The sequence below is a fragment of the Ambystoma mexicanum genome, chromosome 10 (assembly GCF_040938575.1).
Source record: "Ambystoma mexicanum isolate Mex_15411 chromosome 10, UKY_AmexF1_1, whole genome shotgun sequence".
Lineage (NCBI taxonomy): Eukaryota > Metazoa > Chordata > Amphibia > Caudata > Ambystomatidae > Ambystoma > Ambystoma mexicanum.
The window spans coordinates 776,627,649-776,652,667 of record NC_090932.1 but is presented as its reverse complement, the minus strand read 5'-3'; the positions used below and the strand labels follow the sequence as shown (position 1 = coordinate 776,652,667).

At 44.0% G+C, this 25,019-nt stretch overlaps 1 protein-coding gene across 2 annotated transcripts in view; it reads right to left on the bottom strand.

Moving 5' to 3' along the window:
* Positions 1 to 11,906: 11,906 nt before the first annotated feature.
* Positions 11,907 to 25,019, bottom strand: part of KCNAB1 (potassium voltage-gated channel subfamily A regulatory beta subunit 1) — a 1,977,401-nt gene continuing 1,964,288 nt past the window's right edge. For both annotated transcript variants that reach the window (XM_069618430.1, XM_069618431.1), the window contains exons 13-14: positions 20,898 to 20,986; positions 11,907 to 16,613 (exon numbers count right to left, since the gene is read on the bottom strand). In XM_069618430.1, the coding sequence (XP_069474531.1) occupies positions 16,524 to 16,613; positions 20,898 to 20,986 (179 nt within the window). In that variant the 3' untranslated portion in view covers positions 11,907 to 16,523. The remainder of the gene's footprint in view (positions 16,614 to 20,897; positions 20,987 to 25,019) is intronic.

Here is a 25,019-nt window from a genome sequence, read left to right as displayed (position 1 = left end):
TACGGGGGCTCCGGGGCCCGAGACCCCCAGCACAGGCAAAATCAAGTCGGGGCTGACCCCTCCCCCCGCAGCCGGAGAGAAGTGATGCAGCATCGATGGCCCTTTCCATCGATACTGCATCACTTCTCTCCGGCCGGGTATAATCGCGAAAATGTGCGAATAAGCCCTCCCCTCTAGGACTCATTGGTGTATGGTCCTGGAGGGGAGGGTTTAGGCGCAGTGGTAATCCAACTGTGGGGCGCGCCCCTCTGGTGGGGTGCAGCCTCATGCCCAGGGGGGACGCGCATCCACAGTTTGAAAAGAAAAAAAAAAGGTTAAATGACCAAAGGGTCGGGCTGTTGCTTCATTAACAAGCAGCAGCCCAATCCACGGCCCCTGCCACACATGCTTAGTGCGACAGGGGCCGGGCCTTTGTGAGGTCTCAGGCTCCATTAGGAGCCTATTTATGAAGACAAAAGAAAAAGCACACACTTTCTTTTGCCTTGATGATGGTCATCACGGCAAAAGAATGTGTGTGCTTTTTTTTTGTCTTCATGAATAGGCTCCTAATGGAGCCTGAGGCCCCACAAAGGCCCGGCCTCTGGCCCTCTATGGGTGGTGGCAGCAGGGTCGGATTGGCCCCTGGCCCGGCCGAAATCGTCCCTGGGGAGTAAGGGCTGGTTTCAGGCCATGCTTGGGCCGGTTTGAAAAAAAAAATCGGAAAAATTCATTTTTTTCAAATTTCTTTTTTCATTTTTTATTCTTCAAAAACCTTTCATCCTTCTTGGGTCGATATAAGTACCAACATAGGTTGGGTGATATTGTATGCATATTTGTTCTATAAAAAAGAGTTTAAGGGTAAGTGCTATATAATACCATATTATCATGTGGCCTTGGACGTCTGCTTGGAGTCACGGTATTTTGACAATATGGATCTATACACACAGATATTAATGAACGTATGGTGATCCATTCTTGTATGAAATGTATATCACCTTAGTGAAATCATAACTATATTTTTTGTAGTGTAGTTTACTTAGGAACAATGCTATTTGATGCCACTTCCTATTTTGTCAAGGGGTGAAAGGTTGTGTTTCATCGCTTCCCGGGATGTCACTTTGGTGTGGGGTCCAATTACATCACTTCCGGTGATATCATCAGAGGTCAAGTGTCGTGAGGCGAGGGGTGGGTCCTTTTTTTGAGGCGAGGGGTGGGCCACTTTATTTTGGGTGACCGGGCCTATTTCTTGTCCCAGTCCAACCCTGGGTGGCAGCAGTGGTGTGGAACTGCCCAAGTGTCACAGAAGTGCTAGAACATATTTGGGCACAGGCACCTACTGTTTTACAAATTAAGCACCTGATATACACATGCAGTTGCAATTAAATGTTCATTAAAAAAGTATGCCCTCAAGAGTATGCTATCACAGAGAAACGGGACCCCAAAGCCAGTTCAAGTACCCACTCCCAGGTGTGCTACTGAACAGGTAGATGTAAATCAACCAGTGTTTGTGGGTAAAGGGCCGGCATAAAGTCTCTATTTCAGAGCCAGAGTCAAATGATAAGGTGCATGTGGCAGTATGGAGTTCGAGGCCTCTGCTTGGATGCCGGGTTCTGCAACCTTTAGCTCTGCAGATGTGTTGGACTACAATGCTCATCAGCCCCAGCCAGCCTAGTCAATGGTGATGGATCATAGGAGTCGTAGTCCAAAACATCTGGAGAGCCACATGTTTAAGACCCCTGGCTTTAAGGAACATGAAGTAAAATAATCCATGAAAGTAACAGGAGTATGACGTTCCTGGATCTAAATGGGTAGAATAAAAGTAGACTAGAAGATCAACAGCCTGGGGCCATCAAGTTTATGCAGGATGGAATGGTGGGGGCTGAGTCACCTGAGGAGAAAGGGGTATCTTACAGGTCTGAAACCTGGTAATCCACTTTACAATAAAAGACAACATGGAGAGAGGTGATGTCTCTGTGTGGCCTGTAAATCTGCCGAGATACCACCAAACTGTACTACCATTACTGCCACTTGGTCTGGCGGTATTACTGCCGGATTACAAGTGGTGGTAGGCAGTGTTAGTCCCCATTAATTGGAGTCCATAGGACTCCATGGTGGATTTCAGCGGTATTACTGCTGGTAGTAATTTTGCTGGTGGTAATATCCCAAATTGTTCTATTTTGGGCGGTATGGTGGAGGAAATACCTCCAGCTTCTTGCTGGAGGATTTTCCTCCACCTTTGCCCTCAAACTCATAGTTGGGCGGTGCGATAATGTGGCTCTATACGGTATAACCAGTGTTGCCAGTCAGAACTCATTTACCTCAGCAATGTATTCAGTTCTCTGTTTTTTGTCCTGACGCTTAAAATGTGAGATTTGCATTACAAGCTGTGTGTCGCAGACTGCTTCCACTCTAAGCGGGGGAGAAGTTAGGACTGTGGGGACTGAGACGGCAGGACTTTTCAACCTTTTGACACAAGGGGCCTTCACTGAGTCTTGGGGGGGCATCACCTCCCACGGGATATGGTACAGTATAATTACCTCATTGCTTTCTAACACTGGTTCCTCTACATCAGCCTCTTGCTGACATAGAAGGGTTTATAGCTGTTCAGTGGGCATTCAGTGGTTAAGATCTATGCTGGCCTGCCATCTTGTGATAAACGGCAGCTATTAACCTTAAATTTGTCACCATTGCAAGTCTCACTTCTCCCACAGCAACAGCAGAGCCCGCATGCCAGTGCCCGATAATCCCAAAATTCTCTGTAATTTTATGCAAAGCTGCATTTTATTTTTATAAGGTTATTTTACTCACTGAATGCTGATCAAGTGTTTTAAGTCTGGACTTTATTAACTGGGTGCTTGTAATTGCAGCCAAGCACTCTTTACAATCTAAACTAGAGGTGTGTTTACAATGTTGATTGTTCCAAAATACATCTCCTAGTGTGCTGCTTTGGGTCAGGTGGCCCCTTTTAAGCTGTACACAATGATACACTGTCTGGTTGACATACTATGTGATTTGTGTAGTTTATAAAGGAAACTAAGACCATTAGAACTCACCACCCCAGAAACTCCCAATCCCACCTTTGGGGGCATTCCTGTGGACATGGAAACACAGAGGAAAGAATGAATAAAAAAGTATTTGCCTTCAAGAGGAAGCTAGACCTTTGCAAAAGAACAGTTGGAGCTGGGCAAGCCACCTAGCAACATTAAGGTCCATCTTTGATGAATACTTCCCTGAAGTAAATGCTGGCATTAATGACTGGGTGATGCAGACTTTTCTGGCAGAGGAGGTGGTGCATCATCCATTTGATGCCCAAGAAGAGCTGATTGAGGTTCAGTCGGACACTACTCTGCAATCTGAATTTAGCAACATTGCAGTGGGTGAATTTTGACTGAAGGTATTCCTGGAGTATCCTACATTGGCATGGTCTGCTATACAGTCGCTCTTACCCTTTGGGTCTTACTACTTGTGCGAAATAGGCTTTTCAGCATTGACTTTTTTACTGACATTTTTTGAATAAGGGGTGTTTCAAATGAATGTTGAAAACCCGGAAAGTGGGAGTTTTTAAAACATGGAGACAACCATGGCTATAACATTTAGACGCGAGTGCTTCCATCAGTCCCAAACATCTCCTGGGTGCAGGGTGAGCCTGGGTAACTGCTTTTTAACATTGTACACTACTTTACCAGAATTACTGGTAAACTACAATGTTAAAGCAGTTAACACTCTTCCCCCCCAAGTCTGAAACCACATTTGATTGTATTATACTTCAGCCATGATTGCATTATACTTCAGCAGCACATCTGATGTGTCCACTGAAAGGTTTAAGATTAAGCTACATCCCTAACTCTATCTGGTTACCCAGAGGTAACATCTTAGCAAATGTCACTTGTGGCTGGCCAATCTACAGCAGCACTGTTGTAAGTTTGAATTGTTGATATTTTACTGAACTATGGCACCACACAAGTCTTGCTTGGTACTTTTTAATCGGGAAACGTCTTTACTTCTCGTTTCCCTTGAATTGGGAACTTTTTTTTGGTGGTGGTACTCCACCTTGCAGCTGTACCTTCTGTTTAGCAAGCATTTAATTCTCCCATCCTAGTTGTGTTGCTGGACGATTATAGAGCGGTGGAGTAGGGGCAGTGATGTCTTACTGGAATGCAACTCGAAGGCTTAAATCTCCTTCTTTCTTGACTTTAGTATATGCAGTGCATGCTAGCTAATGTTTCCACTGTTTTGCGCTGCGTGCGCCATCACCCGCCACCCCTGCGCGCCGTTGCACCAAGTTGGCGACTACATGCAAATTTGTGGTCATATAACTGCCAGTGATGTCACTTCCTGCATTTGGGCCCCCTGGGAAATTCATAAATCAGCTCCCCTGATTGCTGGCACCAACTGTAGGTATCTGTTGGACGAGAGTGAGAGCACGGTGGAGTGATCGTGTTTGACAGATGACTGGATAATAACTGGGGATGAATGGGTTAACACATTTACTTGCAATGACGTGTTGGCAGGCATCCGTATATTTCCAAAGAATGGAAGCTCAATGGGAGTAAGTGGCAGTACTAGTAAGGGAGAGAATAGCTGAATGTGGAGGGTGGTCTTGTGTGTGTATGGTTATTTTTGTGGTGCGCACATGTTACCGGACACACATTGACTGCATCTGGACACAGATGGAAAAGAAAGCATAGGCTATCCGGAAAGTGCAGGCAAATATTTAACCTATGGGAAGAGTTTACATGGAGAATAAAAATAATTTCTACCTTTTTACAGAAAGCCTCAAGGGATCTTAAAGAGCGAAGCTGTAAAGGGAGTTTATTCCCAAGACGGCCCAGAAGAGAAAACAGTCTTGTCACCTCTAGTTGAACAGCGCCAGGGAGGAGTAAGTAACCAACGTTGATTAGTGGAGCGAAGGGGACGTAATGTGAAACATGGCTTGATGTTCGGACTGAGATACTTGGATACCATTCCATTGATGCATTTGAAGACCTGGCTCATAAATGGAAAAATTATCTTTTGAGTGATGGGCACCACATGCAATTAACGACGAGCAGGAGAATGAAGGAGTTCTGGGGTAGTTTACAGATAAGTGGGAAAGCCAAATTCTGGGTAATTTTGTGGGTGACTAAACGATAGCTCGGCGGTAAAGCGTAAAGGTATGGGCATAGTCAAGTCGAAAGTGCACCAAAGTGGTATGTGGGAGGAAAGGATCTCAACATGTGTAAACAATAGAGGGAGTATCTGACAACATCATTCATTTCGTTATTGGTTTCATTTCAGGGTCCCAGATCACTCCTACAGGCCTATTCACAAAGGTAGTAGGCAGAACAAACATGGCATGGGGATCCAGGGCATCTACATGGGTCTTTTAGACAGCTTTTGTCTTCGAAGGGTTAAGTTGGAGCTTGTTGTTCGCTGAGACTGGTGGTGCGAGGCATTCTCCTGAGGGCCAGAAACCTTGAGACACAGTGCCAGGCCCTCCATATGAGAATGAATATCAAATGTGCTTATAATGGGGGAAATGTGTAAAAGGGGGAATGCGACTTTCCTGTCTGGAGTGATGAAGGGACTACTGGTGGCCAGGTTTCGATAAGGGTAGAGCGGCAGCTTACAAAGTGTCAAGAATGCACTGATTCATGAAAGATGTTTAAGCACAGCACACAATCTATGTACCCATACCATTTCGGTTCAAGGCATGGGAGGTTTTGCCAGTTGGCATTATCCACCCTATGACCATGGCAAGCTAGTATTTGTGGTGGATTGCTACTCGAAATGGGCAGAAGTGAAGGTGCTCAGGGTTGCCATATTCGATAGTGTGATTGCATTCCTTGAGTGGTTGTTCAGTTGGGAAGCTGCCCTATGTCTTTCTCTACTGACAATGGCCCACAGTCTGTCAGTGCAAAGCTTGAGAGACTCCTTGCGGATCACAGAATTACTCAGCTAAAGACATCCCTGTTTTGTTCCAAGTACATCAGGATCTGAGAGTAAACTGTGATTATGAAAGCTGTTCAAATGGCCAGAACCTGAGGAGACAATGGCAGTATCCATTGTCCAGGCAATGCGGTTTAGCCCCACACACACACACACACACACACACTGGAGTGGCACCTTTTGAACGTTTGAGGGGCAGAAAGGCGAAGAACTTGGTATGTCCATCGTAGTAGGGAAGGAGTAGACTTGGACACACAGTGATGTGGCACGGGTCCAAGTCTGTAAGATGCCAGTGAATATGGCCAGGGAGATTCCCAACCCAGCAGGGTAAGAAGGCATCCCAGTGAGAGGGTTGATCATCTGGTGTGGGTGATGAAACCTGGGGAACTCCAAAAAAGAGGTATCATTGTCCTCTGATCCTGTGAAGGCAGTAGAAGTGAGGAGACATGGTCAAGTTGGACGATTGGCATATATGAAGCAAGGGACAAGGTCATGTTGTTGCGTATTGAATACGCTTGTATGCGCATGCGCGAGCAGCATCGAGGCTCGCGCATGCGCAATGGTTATTAAAGGCGGTCACCCAGCAGTTCGCGACGGGGACAGGAGCAGACGCACATCTCCGGCGTACTCTCTGTGTGTGCCTGATTGCATGCCTGCACGGATGCGAGCGTGTGGCCCCCGCTAGCCCCCATGCCCACAACACTGGCGACAAGGGCGGACACGGAGCTGTTCTCTGCTCCGACGGCGTCAGAGAAACAGAACGCCGCTCCGTGTGCACACGGACCCGCACGCACAGCCGGCGGCCATTTTCTTTTTCCATTTTCATACGCAGATTGCAGTGGTTGCGGCCCGTGAGGGTGCTCTTGCGCCATCTGCCATCTGCACTGCTCTGCAACAATTTTTGGAATCTCCACAGCCCAGCTGCTGCAGGGCTGTGGCACAGAAAAGGAAGACCAAGGAGGGAGGACAGTGAGGAGCCCTTTAAAGGGGACACATCCACCCTGATCACCTCAACATCTGCTGCACACAGCTCGCTGTGAGTACCGCTCATTGCCATGGGTGAAGAAGAGGAGGAGGGTGCTGTTGCCCCAATACCACGCAGAATGCACAGTACTCTAGCCCCCATGCCCGAATTTGATACAACAGGCCCCCCATCCAAGCTGGGACCGAAGTGGCTCATGTGGGTCAAAAAACTGGAAATGTTTTTCAGGGCCTCACGGGAAACAGATGAGGATGCGAAGATAGTCATCATGGTTTCCCCACGCCCACAACACATGGTACCTAGGCATTCTTGCAGGCCTACCTTTGGTATGAGAAAAGGGGAAAATGTGTGGTCATGTGTGCATAGCAGCCCTTACCCAGGTGGAATGTTGGGAGATGGAATGCAGAATGAGGCAACGTCATCAAGATTCTGGGGGCATGGTATTCTGATTGAGGCGTCTTGAACAAGTGGCCAGGAAGGGGAAAGAAGTGCTTGTCTCTGGAGAGATATGCAATTACATAATGTAAACCTTCTGATTTTTTGTTTTTGTGTTCCTCCACAATAATATGCTTGTGCTGTGTAAGGTTCTAGGCGATTTCTCTTTTTTTCGAGGGGCGCAAACAAGTGGGTGTATATAAGAAGTAGGGGGAAGAGGAAAACACGATTGTTGGCCAAAGCTGGTGCAGAGACTAAGGTAGTTTGTTAGATGTTTGCTGCTATAATCGTTCAAATCTCTGTTTAGGATGTGTGGAGTCTGACACAGTTAGGTCTATTTTCCGAGATGTTTGTCTGTTTGATGTATATGGGTTACTGGTATTTTCTGTAGCTTAAGGCACCTTTCATGCGGTTAGGTTGTGGTGAGGAGTTGTGTAGTTGGCTGGGCATCCAGTCTTGTGATTATGTTTTTAACTGTTTTCTGGAGTGTAGGTGACGGTCTTCTGCATGGAGGTGTTTGGGTAGAGAGTAGATTTTTTTTAATGTTATAACGGTTTGTAAAGCGTGACAGTGGCCCGAAAGCATCCTGGGACTAAGCTGGGGACCGCCGACCAAAGGGAGGCCTGACAACCAACAGACAGGCAGAGAGGAGAAAGAGAAGCCCCACAAATTACTGTTTTAACAAGATCGGTTTTAAGGCCTTTCGGAAGTGAAGATGGCCATTAGTCTTCCTTTGGGTTGTGGGGACAGAATTTCATAACACTGGAGCCGCCACTGAGAAGACTCTTATCCCAACTGTAGCTTTACGAAAACGTGGAAATCTGGAGCAAGACTTGGCCAGCAGAGCGAAGATTCCGGCAAGGACAATAACGCTTCATCTTCTGGCAAAGAAAGCCAGCTCCCAGGCCATGCAGAGCGCGATGGACCAGACAAAGCATTTTAAATTCATTTCTGCTGGCAATCGGGAGCGAGTGCAGCATCTGGAGCACCTTTGACGTTCTAGCACATTTAGGCAATCCCATCTCTAGGCAGGCGGCTGTATTCTGCACAGCCTTTTGGTTGGTTTGGTTGCTAGGAGGGATAAATGTGGGACACAGATCAATTGCAGTATAGCGAGAATTAGCTAAAATAATTGTTGAATATCCTGTTTATTTACTGATTCTCCGATACGATTGTTGCATGTATTGAGAGATCTGCGGGCAAATTAATGTGTGATGCGCCACTGGATATACGTGCCTTTAACACCCAACAGCGATACATTACATTGTTTCCAGATCCGCAAGCCCGAAGGATGTTTCTATTGTTCAGATTAAATTTGTTTAAAACCATTGAACGTCTCCGCTTATGGAAGAGCAATGAGCATCTAAAACCCGAATGTAGACTTTGCTTGCTAGCTAATGAATCACTCAAACACCTAGTGCTATTTTGCACTAAGCTAAGATCTGAAAGAACAACTCATTTGGGTCCATGGAGTGTAAATCATCCATCCTTATGCACAGACGACTGGTGGAAATAGATGCATCAAGGAACAGACTTCAAATTGATACTCCCATTAACATGTCTTTTGAAGTCAATTGAAAATCACCTGATGAGGTGATCACCAACAGAGTGAACACGCCTGTAAAACTCGAAATTGCATGATATGCCAGACAACAGTGTATGAGGAAACCGCCTGAAAGTACACAATTGATGAGTGTTATACGTTTGTATGTTATATGTTTATACGTTGTTATTTGAAAGGTTTGAAAAAAAACAATAAAATAAAAAAATAAAAAAAATAATAAGACTCTTTTTCATAAACAGAGCTACTTGTGCGATTGAATTTTTGCGACTCATAACCAGACTTATCCTATCACAGCCAAAATAATTGCTTGGCTATCCAGACTATTTGTACTGTGATAGGTCTATTTTTATTTACCTAACCAGACTTAACTCTCACAGCCCAAATGATCAATTAGCTATATTTCATTCTGCATAATCAGATGCACTGCCGCATATCCAGACATTTGTCTTTCATGGGCCAGATTTTCTGGTTGAAAAATGCATAGTATTTGATGTATAGCAAAGCTAATTTGAATTAAACAGATTGTAACCAGACCAGAATCTGTTTGATCAACTTATTTTGCATACACCAGGTTCATTGTCGCACAATTAAGATTAGTGGCTCTGTAGTCAAGAACACTTTGCATCAGCCAGGTATTTCTGCAGCACACCCAGACCAACTACTGCATAGCCATACTGCATGATCTAGGTCTATCTGTTCGACACTCTGAATAATTGACTGCATAGTCCGGCTTATGCTAGTTTCAGCGATATTTAGCTGTCAATTAGATTCAGTTGTGGCCTGATCAGACCCCCCAGAATCGACTCTATCGGTCTCTTATCTCATCTATTTCATCTCATTACACGAAGATTCCATTTTCCACTGTCTGCCACTAGCCCAACCATCACCCCCTATCACCACCAAGACAACTTTCCAGAACAACTCACCTGGCTGTCTCGGACTAGATCCTTCACTGCTGTCCTGTGGCACATTATAATTATAACAGTTATATTATAACCCGTTTAATACCTGCTAGTGGTTTCTACGCTTGGGATCAGGATTCAAACCTGTGTTGTGCTGCATTGTCTTGCTTTCAAAGCAAACACATTGCCCCTGAGCTATCATTCCTTGTTAGGTAAGTGAAACATCCTATCCAGTGAACCTTCACACCAGCTTGATTTACAGAATCAGTGTACTCTCTGTTACTTCTCAAACAGCGAGACTGCATAGTGCCTAGCAGAAGGAAAGGTGACAGGACTAGAGTAGAAGAGAAAAGCAAGTCTGGCTGTGCAGAATAAGGCTAGCTATGCACAATAGCGCTTACTGTGTAACGATTATCGGAGTTAGACTGCAGATAGCACTGGCTGTACAAGAACTATTTGGACTCGCTGCGCGCAGCAAACAAATCTCCTATGCAGAATGAGGCTGGCTAGGGAAGTCGGGGGCTTGTGCAATTGGAGATTTGGCCGTCCTGTACCAAGTTTGAATGTGATGCAAAATTTGGTGCAGTTAGAAAGCTATTTCTTATTGTAAAGCACTTAAAGACGTGGTATATTTGATTTGATAACAAAAAAAACATGTGTCCCACTTTAAGATCACTCTACATTTTGGATCTGAGTAACCTATGCATAGCTCTCAACTCACACGCTTTTGGCGGGTGTCACCCGCCTTGTAAAGAGCTAACTCACACACCAAGCCTCCGGCACGGCCATTCATTCCAACGGGCTCTCACCCGCCAAAAACGAAATCCCGCCAAAAACGAAATCGTGTGTTTTCACCCGCCTCTGCAACGCAAATGGCTGAGAGCTATGCCTATGTTTGAAACCAGAAGGTATTACAAAAAAAAAAAAAGCTGTGGTTATAATGTTAAATGCAGATATTGGCCTACCTTGGGGGGTGGGAATCTGCACTTTCTGGGCTCTAGTTGCATGGCCGTGTTTTGCTATGAGACCATACCTTTGAGTAGTTAGTTCCAGCGGCATAGAGTGAAAACAGATATTTCTATTACAATCAACAATAAAAGGTGTGGATGCTGTTAGCGATCCTCGGTGGCTCCACAAAAAAAGGGAACGATGCATTCGTAAAAAGTGTTTCTAAATGATGTACATAATTTTGTTTTTGTATCACCATGCAGTATGACACATCCTGTTTGAAATAGCCTTCGTGCAATGAATGCGCTCCATCGCGGCAACCATGATGCCAGTGGCCTTGTCTTCACAGCTAAGGATAAACACGGAGGGTGTAGTTTGTTTTTTATGTGTCCATCCCAATGAACTACAGCGTGATTTAGATGCTCTTCCGTTGCGTTCTTTCACGTTTATAACGTCATGCCGGCGCCATTTTAGTCGTTTCAGCAGTATCCCAAATGACTCTAGGACACACAGTGCAGAAGACAGACTACCGGAGAATAGACAACAACATCTCTGGACGTTTGCTAAAGGATAAGAGTCCTGCAAGTTCATGAACACGGATTATTTGCATTTTAAACAGCAGTGTAACAGGTATGACACCATGGCCTTGCTATAAGTTGATATGGAATCACTTAAAAACATATTGACTGCATGTTTCAGTGTTAGGTCGTTTTACAATTCGCTTCAGAGCAAAATGGTGTACTGTAGAATCAATGATCTCATGGCACTGAGACAGTAATTGTGTATTGTTACTAAGTGTGTTCCTCGCAAGTTTAATCCCCTCCTGTTCTCTGGCTATACACCAAACTACATTCTATCTAAACGGCAGTAATTCATAATTTTCTCAGTGATTCTCATGAAAACTGGTTGTGGTTGGAGCTTTCCAGCACCAGACCAGGAGCCCTCAGACATAGAGCACGAAGGTGTTAATTCATATTTTATAAAACGCTTAATACCGGAGACCTGGGATTCGAACCTGCGTTGCTATATGTTGTCTTGTTTCCAAGACTAATGCGTTGCCCGTGAGTTAGTTGTCCCTCAATCCAATTTGCCGCCCTACCCATCGTAGCTTTGAGCTTCATATCAGTATCAAAGGCAATCTGAAAGAAAAATGTAGAGCACACTTGCAACGTGTTTTACTTTCTTTATTAAAATCTCAATCCATTTTTAAAAATACTTGCAGGTTTATCATGAATACATTCCAACTTCTGCAATAACAGTCTTTCTGATGCAAGGCCTCCCTTCCCCTGCTTCAGTGACCTCGAACCGGGGACTGCGCGCAGAACCCTAGTCCATCACCACGCGCATCAGCCGATCTTTAATGCATGTCCATTAGGTCAAAAACACTTTTTTTCCAAGCTCGGGAAGATGGCGCAGGGAACGTATAATGAGTGCACAAATCTATGCCAAAGTAAGAGATTGGTTTACATGCAGGTGAAGCGACATCTCAAAAAGGAACACAACATGCATTTAGGTACACAATTCAAAGAAAATACAGAAATGTTGCATACAGTGTGTCGGAGATAGCATTTCGTTTTATAAAAAGGTTATACAAAAACACTTGCATACTCTTTCCGAAGCCCTCGTGCATTCCACTCATGGTTGTCTGCTGGGAGGAAACATGTTTGGTCAAACCCTCAATACATGGACGTGGGTCAGTGCAAGTCCACTGATTGACTCCTTGTTAAATAGCTAAGCGTCTATGTCAATATGGAGATTCGACTTGATGGCGCAATCGCTGTCGTAGACCCAAATATTAAAGGCATGCTGTCTTAACCTCTACCAGGCTCAGTGCCAGGACTTTTGCCCTGCCCAAGTGACAATGTGTCACCACCATCACCAGGCCATTGGGTCGCATTGTCTGCTTGTAGGTCCTGTTTGGCGCCACCCTGCTGGAGTAACCCTAGACAGCAGCCTAATATCGGCGTACCTGAGAACTGGGCTCACACCCCAGATGGTTTCTCTTAATTTCCCAATAAGTTTAATAAATGGAGAGGTCTTTAACCTACATGTTTAAGTTCTATTTATGTTGGATTTACGTCATAAAGTCTTCTTGACCTGACTGGGCGCTCCAGAAATGGTTCATTGCATATTTAAAAGAGCGTCCATATGACTGTAGGGTAACTATGATCAAGTGTCTGCGGCTGGTTCCGGTTTTGGGGAATTCTGCATAGATTGTGACCACAGCCTCCACTGATGGGGAAGTGAAGCAACACTTACTGCTCCCAAATATGAGATCTGGGATGACCAAAGTAAGACCTTGGGCCTCATTCTGATCCTTCCGGTCTGGAATCCAGGGTGCCGGTGAGCTTACCGACACCATTGTTTTCTGGACCGGCATATTACAGTTCTGCCTGCTGGAGCCGCCGTGCCCGAAAGGTCTGACCCTGCTGGGCACAGCGGCCACGGTAGGCAGACCCGTCACGGAAGCACCGGCACCCTTAACAACGGTGCCGGTGCTTCTGTGTCCTATGGGACTCAATGGGAATGAGGATTAATGAAATTACTGGCGCCTGACTTCCCGGCCTCGGGACTTGAAATAGCCCGATGGCACCGGGAAGTCAGGTTCCGGTAATCATTTATGGCTCTGGCGGTAACCCGCCTGGAGCACCGGCAGGGTTACTGCTGGACCCCTAATAAGCCCCTTTGTCTTAGAACCCAAAGGAATCTCAATTGACCATGCAAAAGATAGAATTTGCTGCCCTGTTGAGTGGGACATGTCCAGAAAATGGCACCTCGACCCCGCAGGGCTGGCGGTTTGGACTGGAAAGACGATGATGCAGATAGGTTCTTGGCCGTTATAGTGTGCTTTAATTACTGCCGGCAAAAAAACACTACTGGCGACATTTCAGTTTTTTTGGGGGGCCTTTTTGGAAGGGGGTTTCCCGCTGCCCTAACCTGGCTCCAGCCTCCCCCACCATCTAAACCCCTGCCTCCTACTCTTTCGTGGATGGGGTGGGGAGAGAGCGGAAATGCCACTGGGGTGCTTTTTTGCTGGAATGTCACGGCCGAATGATCTCCTGTACTGCAGATCATCAGAGACTTAACAAGGCTTCCACTTGTGCTAAAAAAGGCCCTTCTTTTTCATGACTGTGGCCCCCATCTTCTGCCACTCAGAAGCCTTACAGGGGGTGTGGAGTTAGCCTGTGTTATGCATGAATGGTTTGTAGACTCAAAATGGAGAACTTGGACAAAAGGATACGTCTGTCTGCGTATATCAGGTGCCCGTTGTGAACAATAACTGGGAGTGTCCACTCTACCAGTAGTAAAATCCAGTTGGTATTTTATATTGCACATTTCTATTGTGGATATATCTGAAAACTATACAGTAATTCTGTATTTGGTGGTGCAGAACAACAATCCCTATTCTGGAGAGGAAAGGACTGCGCGATGGATGCGTTTGCGTCGCATCGTGCCGGGTTCTGATGATTTCCTGCACAAAATTCCCAACTCCCATAATAACAATGCAGCTCTTCCAAGGACACATAGAAAAGGTGTATTTTCCCAAGATGGGACTTTTTGTACACCTTATGATGCTGGTTGTGATTATGTACACTCGACACCAAGGGGTGGACTGGCATGTAGGGAACTCTAGAGAGTTCCTGGTAGGCCTCTGCACCCTGGGCCTCTTTTGTGTGGTAACCTATTGATTTCCAAATATTCTCAAAGGAAAAGGCTTGGGCTTGCTGAAAATGTGTAATATGGAGCCACTTTCAACATTATTTCCAGGGCTTCTTTTGGTTCCCAGTCCCACCCCTTTTGACAGCATGTTTCTTTGTAAATAGTGGAGGCCTATTGGCAAGAGAGGGGGGTGGGCACCCCTCTTCATTTTTCACTTTGATCCAATTGTTCCTCGAGACTTATAAAAATAAACTAAACATAACTTTAATGTAGAGGCACAAGTGCAGAAAACAATAATGTTTTTAAGAGTACTTTAGAAAATATATATATAGATCCTGAGCAATGGCTCCTTGGAGCCATATCTGTGCCTCTTTATTAAAAGTAGTGCCAATATTTTTGTGCCAAACAAAACCATTACAATATCTTGTCTAAATGCCCACCACATGCGTTAAAGATTTGCTTAGTAGTTCCAATGAAATACATGGCCACAGGTGAGACAAACTCAGTTATAAGGGTAGGTAATATATCATATGTATAAATTAATATATCAGAAATTGATTTACCACGTTCATTAACATTGGTCAATAGTTTCCTGCTAAAAACTATCGGTCGCTGTTGGCAAGTCCCCAGCAGTAGATCTATGGGTTAATCACCGTATAGAAGTGCATGTTCGTTTTTTAAATTCAAAGCCGGTCAATAAATAGTAATCTACTATGGCCCCAGCCATGCCAGTAAGTACAAAACCTGTTTCAATGAAAGATGGGCAGCGGCCTGGTCACCTTTGCAGGAGCAGCCATGCTCTACATTTATTTCGATGCAGATTATTAAAGATCAGTCAAAGACAACTAGAACAACTTCCTACTATTTTTATGCACACGTATATCAGCCCTGAAGGAACTTGAAACCCTGCATTACATGCAACTAAAGTGCAATATTTTTGAGTGCAATTTTGAAACTATGACCCACCACTTGGATGACGCGCATTCGGATCCATCACAGACAAATTGATATGTTGGGCTATAAAACATGCAGTGGCCCTAGGTGGCAATTTTATGTAAATCAACGCCGATTGTACCTATAAAATAATACTGCCGACATAGAAAAGCCCAGTCGAGGGCAAGGAACTTTCCATTGGCTTTTTTTGCCACAAATCTATCTCCAAATACCGGTTTTTAATACCTTCTTATCATCAATATTGTTTGTCTTAAGTCACGAATGTTATTGTAATATGTCAGACAATATTTATTTATTTTATTTGCATTTTTAAAGTGCTCACGCAACCCGGGGGCATCGAGGCGCTATTACAGGAATATGTCTTAGTTGCGTATTTATAACACGCTTAATACCCAGAGGTTTCTAAGCGCGGACCTGTGGATCAAACCTTTCTTGCTTCGTGTCGTCTTGTTTCCAAGGCGAGCATGTTGTCCCTGAGCTATCCTCCCGGGACGATATGTATAATTTTCCACCTGGTGTAAATCCCAGAGGACCAGTTACAAATGGTTTCTACTGGCTATTGTTGCCGGCATCTGGGTGTTTGCAAATCCCATCAACGGATCTGAAGAGAATAAATGATGATTACAGTTGCATCTTTGATCTGGTTATTCGTGTCTCTTGGCTATGTTGGGTATTTTTATTCAACTAGTAACATGTCAATTTCTTTCATCTATGGAAATATGTATTTCAGTGTTAAAAATCAGGAAATTGTAGAACCATCTGTAACTGGCCAACTAAATTGTTTACCAGCGTCTTATCTGGTCATGTGAATTAACTGGATTGATAATTGCTCTGACTGATAGCCAAGCAAGGCTTTTTTTTAAATTTTGAAAATAAGTCAGTGTTTGATATGTTTAGATATTTCGAAGCATACAGTGCATAAAATGAATAAGGAAATAGAATGATGACAGATAATGAAAATCATTTGCCTGGTTGTAGTACAGTTTGCAAATGTGCTTTTGGATTTAGGTGCCGAGCGGAAGCACCAGTCCACGTCTCCGTTGAGCTAATGACAGTTCCGACTAAGCCACAGTGCTGAATAATTGTAGGCACCAATTTCTGATGCCCATCCCATACTATTTACAGCAGGGCACCGTTGTATCCATGCAGTCCAATTCATCCATGCTTCATATTAGGATCTGTAGTCCCTCTTGCTGTGCGGCTTGTTCCCCAGGATGCTGTCAATTTCACTCACAATATGTGATGTCATCTTTGGAAGAACCTAAAGGGAAAGGAGAGGAATGATTGCTTTTAGAAGCACAAGAAATGCATTTTTTAAGGTGGACTTCATCCATGCAATATTTCGAAGAATTAATCTGTTGTATCTGTATAAAAACGCCACCCCCTGTCTTTTACTTCTAATCATTGTGGTCCTAAAATAATCCTTGTTTTTTTAAAATCAAAGGCAATTCAACAATTGATTTTAAAAGATGTTCAAATGTAATAAGGGAATGTGGCTTATAAACAAATCATGGAATTTCCCAGAATCCAAGTGCCTCTAAAAAACACCTGTTAGTTGTGGGAGGGGCAGAGTATCTCTTTTATTTTTCCATTCCAATTGCGACTTTGAAACCATTTTGATTGATTGCTTTTTTTTTACTGGTGTCTATGTGGACTTCATGGTAATGCCTGTACTTCTGAAATCATTTCCCACAATTAGTGTTCCGCTTTCTTTGTGTACCTCTGATCAGTAAATGTTCTGTTTGCTTTGATCATCCAAGCATGCTAGGAATTCCATAGAGATATAACTCCTTTCAACACACATGCCCTACATTCAAATAGCAAAATATTCTTGATAAATCACTGATGAAGCAGTAAAAGCCACAATTCACCCAACAGATCTAAAGCTTAAGCTGTTTCTCATGTTAGAATCCAGTAAAAAGGAGATTGTATTTCTTAATTGGATAAAGCATTGATTATTTTGTGAAATCACATTGCCTTAAACACCAAGTATTTCTTTTTATAAGATCTGTGATTGCTTGTCTCAAACGGAAATGTGTCAGAAAAATAATAGCAACTTTAAAAAATACAAGTAAAATGCCTCCTGTGTTAATTTGTGATGTTGTTCTAATTGTTTTAAATTTACTTATTTCCTTTTAGCTGCTTTTCTTTGGCTCTGGGTCTATTTCTGTTCCTTTCAGGCTCTGGTTTTCCTGGGACCGCAGCGGTTGACTTGCCGCCTTTTACTTTTGAGTTTTATTTTATTTTCATTTCCTTCTTTATTTCTTTTTACATTGTATTGCTTTCCCCTGGTTCCTTGTACTCTGTTGTTAAGGCGGGAGGTTTCCTGGCCTTGTAGAGCACTGTGCCCAGCTGATGCTGTTCTTTTCTTTTCTTTTAGTACACATTATTTAGCACAGTTTTTCCTCTCTGCTCTTCGGCAGGAGGGAGGGGGTCCGGTCTTGGTAATACTATGTGCCTAGATAAGGAAATACCCCCTGTAAGCACAGCAGATGTGCACAGCAGGCTCCCAACTCTCGCGCCGAAGTTGTGCCAAGGTCAAGCCCATCTGGGCCCATTTCGGCCCCCGATGGGACATGGGCTGATGATGTATTATCACCCCCCCTTCATATCAGATTCTCACTCCATGTTGGTTTGCCTAACTCCCTCGGATACAGTCTTTCCATTGTCATCGTCCACCTCCAAGCAGTGTATAGACCAACTCAAGTGCCTGATGTTCAATGACCGCTTGCTCCTAGCCCATGTGGCTGAATGCATGATCTATTACATGATCTGTGCTCTGCTCTATGCTTAATCACGGAAATCTGGCTTCGAGACTTCTCCGGGCCGGCACTTGTGCAAGCCCTGCCTTCTATCTATAACATCGTACGTACCGATACTGCTTCCTCCCATCCTGGTGGGACCTTACCGTGGTTTTCCAGTCTAAATTCAACTGTTCATTGCTTCTGCTAATTCACGACATTACAAAGGAGGCCATGCCTATCTGTGTCACCATATCTGCTTCCAAATCCCTAAACTCCTTCCTTGTTTATCGCCCTCCAGGGCATGACTCGTATTTCTGCCCGGCTTTTCTCAACTTGGCAGCTGATTTGAAGCATCGTTTTGCTGATTACTTCATATTAGGCAACCTCAATCTGAATTCTATTCAGATTTCTGCATGTCTGCTGGACAGCTGTCTATCTGCATTGTCCGATCTTGACCTTGAACAACTTGTCATCCATTTTAGGGCATACACTTGATGTTATTTTCGCATCTACCACTCTCATTAAGACTTTTCGATCTTTGAAAGTCCTCTGAACTGAACACTTTATCATTCCATTTTTTATCTTTTCTCCACTTTCCTCTGCATTGGCTGCTTTGCCTCATCCACCTAAACATAATTGGCATTCCATTGATACAACCATAGTTGTGGATTCTATCACCACTTCTTGCTCCATGGGTAATTGTGATCTAGGTCAGCTCCTACCATCTTCTGACACCAAAGCTGACCAATTAGCCCCCTTAAAGCCAGCTAAACCTCAGGCTCGTCTGTCACAATCATAGTTTCCCCCGTTCTCACTGCATTACAGCTGCACCATTGGCAAGATGAGAGGACGTGGCGCCTGAACTACTGTTCCGTGGCTAAAGCCCTTTTTCATGACCTCACTCATATTTACCATCGGCCCATCTTTGAGGCCAAACGCCGCTATTTTACAAACCAGATTGAGGCTGCTTTAAATCAGCTGAAGGAACTTTTTCAAACTGTTCGGTCTCTTCGTGCACTACTATTTCCAATTCAGTCTCGCCCACTCCGGTGCTATGCAATTCGCTACCGGCTTTCTTTGCTAACAAGATTGATCTCATCAGGCATAATATCTCTCCCTCGTCTATGAATCTCACGGCACCTACTAGGCCGGCCCTTTGGGCTATTCCTTTTCACTTGTGGGCTTCTTCCCCTTTGTTTAATCTCAATGACATTATTCATGCCATAAACAAGTTAAAGTCAATTTCTCCTTTGTATCCTATTCCTCTGTCCGTCATCAAATCTCTTATGCTGGGTATTACCTCTTTGGTTGCTGACACAGTGATTCACTTGTTTGCCACAAATTCTTTCCCGCCCTCTCTGAAACATGGCCTCATTATTCTGCTATTATTAAAATCTTCCCTCAATCTTTTATTATCTGCTATCGCCCAATTTCCTTTCTCCCTTTTAATATGAAATTGCTCATCTCTTGAAACTATTGTCTCTACTTTTCTGTTTAAAGCATATGTGCAACCCTTAGCCAGGCTCATCCAGTCCTACTACTTTCAGTCTTACACCTATGCCGATGACACCTAGATTGTGGTCCCTCTTAATCTGGCACAATCTTAGGCTGCTTCCAGGTTCAAGATCTACCTGATGTCTGTTGATGACGGGATGAGCCAAAACTTGCTTAAATTGAACAGTGAGAAGACCGAGGTTTTAGTGATTGACCCCCCAATCGGCTGCTGCTTATTGGACACCTGTTTTCTGGCCTCTTATCCTTGACCCCCTTCCTAAGCCTGTCTAAGTTATTAAAGACTTAGGAGTCAGAATCTCTGCCTCTCTCTCTCTATGGAAAAACAAATCAGTTTGGTCTCTCAAACAGGCCACTTTAAAATGAATGTGCTGCATAAGGTTCTCCCCTTCCTGCTAGGACATCTTCGAACCCCAGTGGTAGCGTCCTCCGTATCTGGTACGCTAGAATGCTGCAATGCTCTTTTCCTGGACCAACCTGCTTACCTCTTTAATCATCTGCAGGTGCTTCAAAATTCAGCTGCTTCGGGTGGTCTCTGGGCTGTCTTCATTTGAGCACATCTTGCCTGTTCTTCGCAGCCTTCATTGGCTGCCCAGCTACCAACGAGTAATGTTTAAATCTCTGTACATTGTGCACCACACCTTCTATCTCCTATGTACTTACAGTCTAAATTCTGCCACTACATTCCTAATAGACCCCTTTGATCTGTGACCAGTTTCTCGATTCAGGTCCCTAGAGTTCATCGCTCAAGAACTGGCAGTCGCGCTTTTCTGGTGGGAGCTGCATTACTCTGGAATAAACTACCACTTAACCTGTGAGTAACTGAAGACCACTTGGTCTTCCGCAGTCTTTTGAAAACCTTATTGTTTGAACTTCCTGGTTCTTTGCATGCCTTCGGTCTTGCCTGCTCTGGTTTTAGTGCTATGATGCCCTTGATGTTCGTTGTGCTATATAAGTTCAAATTCCATAACATGTCTACAGAGAATATGCAGATAAAAAGTATCAGACTCAGTGGGAAGATCCCTCACAATTGTGTAGAGTAAAACTCCCCATCTTCTCTATAGCCATGCATTTAGCGAAACTCAACATTTCTGAAAATGTATGCACCGGTTTCTTACCTCATTAAGCCTGACATCTTGTATGTCAGTTTAGTAAAAGGAGTGTTTACCACTTTATAGCCGCATCAAAGACATGAAAACACTAAATAAATACATTGCTCAATATAATAAAGGCATATATTAGTAATTCTATGTGAAGATGGGTAGGCAATATTTCCTACTAATACTTGCCTGTATGGCGCCGAGATTTTCAATAAGTTGTTCAGGGTTGGAAGACCCCAGAAGGACAGAGCTCACACCCTCGTTCCTCAGGCACCAAGCTAAAAAGACAATCACAAAAAATATATATATATAAGCTTTCTGTTTTAAATACCTGCAGCCTCACATATGAGGAGTGAGTATATCACTGGCATTCGTAAATTGTATAACATAAGAAGCTGAGTTAGAGGTGACACCAGTAATCTTTCCACAAAGCAAGTAAGGCACAAAATCTGAGAGCAGCTGACATTTCTGGTATAGTGATTACAGTCATTTCGATGCTTAGAGGGTCTTTAACAAGCTCTTCTGTGTATCACTAGGGAGCTGCATACAGTGGTCCAGAGGGTTGGGGAACCTTTTACACATTAGGATGGTGGCCCCGAAGATGGTGTAAATGGGATCCCTTTGGACATGTGCTGTTGCCCTGCAGCATAGCAGGAGCCAGTCACATGACAAAAATGACATCTCTCAGAATTCACCTATGGGACAATCAGGTGAGGCAAGAATTTCAGACCCAGATCCTATGTCTGACTCTATTCTACCATGGTGAAATTCTGAACTATAAAAACAGATTCCAGATTCAGTCAGGGGTAGGTTGGTGGAAGGTGTACAAGTGATGTTTAAATAGAGTTTTCAAAGGTAAAGAAGGAGCAGCTGGGAGAAGGAAGGAGGATACTTGAGGAGTGCAGTTTGATTTGAGCTGGCCATATTGTTGAAAAGGAGAAGGAGGTGGGTAAGGTGTTCACCGATAAGGTTGGGGGAAGGTCTGATGAGAAGCTGGGAGCACAGCTAGGAGGATGCAGATTTAAGTAGGAGATTGGAGGAAGACCTGGGGAGAAGTTTTCTTAATCTGGGAAGAGGTGGAAGCAAGAGGGAGGATGGTGACATGCTGAAAATGGCAGGGGAGAATGGGAAATATGCTAGCAAAAAGATATTGGAGCAGGGTGTAATGTGAAGGAAGGAGGGCAGAAGGAGAGGGTTTGAGGAGGTTGAAGCTATTAGAAAGGATCTGGCAGTAATGTTGGACAAAGTTAGTGTCTTAATGGAGAAGACAGAGGACAGAGTAGCAGAGGTGGGTGAATCGACAGAATAGGCAGAAGAATACTCGCTGGTGGTGGGAGGAATACTGGAGGTTGGTGGGTGAGCCCAGGGAAAAGCCAGGTGGATGGTGAAGACAATTGTCAGATTTAGGGAGGAGGCACTGGTACATTTATAGAAAAAAACGGGTGGTGAAGTATTTAAACATGGAAGGGGATAATGTTAATGAGAGGGAGCACAAAACATTAGTGGAAGGCTGGAGGTGAACAGACAGTAGTGGAGGGACCTGGTGAAGGTTAAAGAGAAGAAAAAAGTAGGGAACAGCGCCAAGCTGGTGGCAAGGAGGGCAGAACAAGTTAAGGCCAGAGCGTCCGTTGCCTAGAAAAGGACCTAAATATGAGCCTTCTATCCAGCCTCCTACACTAAATGACCCAGAGACCTCATAGAGACATGGCTAGTGGACCAGTACACCTCTACTCAGAACTACAGGTCTGCAGCGATACCATTCAAAAGCAGGACATTTGCAGAACAATCTATGCCCATGACTACCATGAAACAGGATAGATCCTCCCATGTATGTGTGGTCCAGAGGGAAGGACTTCATAACGGGATATGGAACCTCCCAAAGCAAACCCACATCAAGAGACTGTAGAGGACAAGTCTACTCTGTCCAGACATTGCAAGATGACAATATCATGCATCATGTGTCGTCCACAAACTGAAGCTTTATTTTGTCTCCCGGAGACCGAGGGATTCTTTTTCTGTTATCTTGAATGCAAATCCTTAAAATTCTTCTATTGGCAGCCTTCAACACTATTGATCACTCTATCCTTCAGTTTTTACTTTCTCACCTTGGTTTTAAGGGTTTGGTTCTGGCTTGGTTTCATTACTACCTATCAAACTGCACTCAGTCTCTCTCATGGGCACGACATTCCTCTTCTGTCTACCCCTCCTACATGGTGTCCTCCAGGGTTCAGAGTCGGGTACTCTTTTTATAATTTACACCTCTTTTGGTATTTCCCATTGCTTCTTCCTTTACTAATTCCATGCATTCTACCCTCATGGATTGTCTCCTTGCCATCCAATCTTGGATGCTTGACAAATTTTGTACATCAAAACCCACCTAAGAATGAGGTTCTTTTCTTTCCTGCTTTGACTATCCCTCAGCCTCTACCTCCCTTTTCTTTATCTTTTCCTCCTTCTTTCCTAATTCATTCCTCCACCCGTAATCTGGGCAACAGTTTTTATTCCACACTCTCTTTTTCTATTAATAATTCTTCCACTGCCAGATCCTGTATTTTTAATGTTTTGATTATCCACAGGGCACACCCATTTCTTTCAATTGACACAAAGAAAATATTGGTATCTTCTCTTATATTCTCTCGTCTCTTCTATTGTTCTAGTCTCGTTCTTAGTCTTCCAGCTTATCAGGTAGCACCTCCCTCATCTAGCTATAACTCTTCTATCCATCTTCTCTTTGGTCTTTCATCTCACGACTCTGTCATCCTTGTCTTACTATTACTTTGCTGGCTGTCCTTTGAATGTCACTTGCTATTTAATTTTCTCTGGTGTTTAAAAGCCTTAATGGCATGCATCGTCTCTATCTCTCTTCTCTAGTTTCCTATTATTCTCCACACCATTCCCTTTGGTAACAGTCCAAATTCCTCCTAACTGCCCCCATCTTCCATGTGCCAAATCCTGCTTTTGTTCTTTTACCTTGTTGGCACATAAACATTGGAACGCATTTCCTTTTCCTCTTCATTCTCTGCCTTCTTTCTTTCAGTTTCACTCTCGTTTCAAAGAGTATTTTCAGTCTGCTTAAACTCTAATGAACTGTTTTGTGACTAATATTTGTACCCTTGGTAATTTGCTCTTTGGCATGCAGCGCTTTAAAAAAATTCAATAAAATACAAATGTATAACTGGTGGTCTGCTCCATTGATTCTGGAGTCCATTCTGACGGGATAAAGATCAATTTTTAAGTAAATATACACAACATGAGGTAAGGTTTTCTTAATAAAATCACTTTTAAGGACTGCTGGTGTACTTTAAGTTCAGGATGTTAGCTCTATCGTCACATAAGTATATTAAGACTGTATGACACTTCTTATAAAATGCAAATGCATTTTGCTTTGTAACCTTTGTTTTCATCCATGTGGCATGCAGCTGATCTGGACATTTCCGAACATGTGTGCCATGTCCCCGGTCACACATCGCACTACCATCATGCCCTCATTTAATTCCCGACGGCGGTTGGACTATAGCTCATGTTGGCATAGAAAACGACTCAAGAGAAACTCCTTTCCGACACGAGCCCCTTACCTCCAGTGGCGGTTACCATGGAGACTGTCCACGCCACTTCATGGTCTCCGGATTGGTGTTGGGCCCCATCGCATTAAGCGGCACGTGATCAGGAAGTAACAGGCACATTGGTTACACGAGACGAGGAGCACGCATCATGTGATCAGGAAGTAAGCGTAACACGTGACGCGCTCATGTGACTTTTCTGCTTTTCAAACGGTTCGAGCAAACGCTCAGACTTCGCTTCACAGCTGCTTACGGCAAGTTTGTAGAGCATTTTCCTGATTCTTGTTCTTTGGAATCCTTGATCACGGACTGCTTTCACAGACCTGCTCTGCTTCTCCTCGGTTCCTTTGTTTTGGCGAACTTTTCCGGATCAAGATACAAACTTGTTTTTTTCCTCAGATTTGCTTTTGGATCATCCATTGTTATTGTCGTGACCGGCCGGTTTTCTGACCACGGACTTCATCTTGGACTGATTACGAATTTCCCATCGCAGTACTTTGTTCATGTTTCTTGGCAAAATCAGGTGTTTCTTTCCATCAAGAGTGCCATATTATCATCTGCTGCCTACCGCCGTCGATCATCATAGAACCCTGCCCAGTTCTTCACCCAGGGTATCTGACCACTGCCATTGGGGTAAGAAAGATTGTGACTTGTCCTTGTACCCATTCACTGTCTTGTCTTGCTTTCTCTAACCTGGTTGCTTGCCTTACAGTGGTCAGGGGGTTCAATTCCGGCGTTCCTGGTTCCAGGC